The sequence below is a fragment of the Condylura cristata genome, unplaced genomic scaffold (genome assembly GCF_000260355.1).
Source record: "Condylura cristata isolate star-nosed mole 26May11 unplaced genomic scaffold, ConCri1.0 scaffold00066, whole genome shotgun sequence".
Classification (NCBI taxonomy): domain Eukaryota; kingdom Metazoa; phylum Chordata; class Mammalia; order Eulipotyphla; family Talpidae; genus Condylura; species Condylura cristata.
This window is the reverse complement of record NW_004567167.1, coordinates 635,939-636,710: the sequence shown is the minus strand read 5'-3', so window position 1 is coordinate 636,710 and position 772 is coordinate 635,939. Positions and strand designations below refer to the sequence as shown.

Here is a 772-nt window from a genome sequence, read left to right as displayed (position 1 = left end):
CCCGCCCGCCCCCGGGCCTGCGCTGGCTGCCCGCGGACCTGGCCTTCCTCGTCGGGATCCTCCGGCTGGGGCTGAGGGACTGGGCGTGCTCCGGCCACCACCCGCCTGACACCTTCGTGGACACGCTGGAGCGGAGGGCGCGAGAACAGCCGGACGGCGTGCTCCTGGTGTGGACGGGGCCCGGGGCCCGCCGGGTCACCTTCGGGGAGCTGGACCGGCAGGCCTGCAGGGCGGCCTGGGCCCTGAGGGGCCAGCTGTCCCCCGGGGAGACAGCTGCCCTGCTGGTGCTGCCGGCGCAGACACCCCTGGCCCTGGGCCTGTGGCTGGGGCTGGCCAAGCTGGGCTGCCCGGTGGCCTGGATCAACCCGCAGGCCCGCGGGGGGCCGCTGGCACATTCCGTGCTCAGCTCCGGGGCTCGGCTTCTGCTGGCGGACACAGGTGAGCACGGGGGGGGCGGGACACGGGAGCACCCCGTGCCAGGGAGCACCCCGTGCCCTCGGCCTCATCCCGCCCGCCTGCCCGGCAGGCCTGCAGGAGGCCCTGGAGGAGGTCCTGCCCGGCCTGCTCGCCCAGGATGTGCGCTGCCTCTACTTCGGCCGCTCCTCCCCCACCCCCGGTGTGGGGGCGCTGGGGCCGGCCCTGGAGCGGGCCCCCGCCGACCCCGTGCCCGCAGCCCTGCGCGCCAAGGTCACGTGGCGCAGCCTGGCCCTGCTGATCTACACCTCGGGGACGACGGGTGAGGGCGCCGGCCGGCCTGACCTTTCCCTCCCTC

At 76.7% G+C, this 772-nt stretch overlaps 1 protein-coding gene across 1 annotated transcript in view; it reads left to right on the top strand.

The window, feature by feature from the left end:
• Positions 1-8: 8 nt before the first annotated feature.
• The window catches only part of SLC27A5 (solute carrier family 27 (fatty acid transporter), member 5), a gene marked incomplete at its 5' end in the record, with an annotated part of 5,461 nt that continues 4,697 nt past the window's right edge, over positions 9-772 (top strand). The window contains 2 exons of the mRNA XM_004695484.2: positions 9-438; positions 527-736. Of these exons, the coding sequence (XP_004695541.1) occupies positions 9-438; positions 527-736 (640 nt within the window). The remainder of the gene's footprint in view (positions 439-526; positions 737-772) is intronic.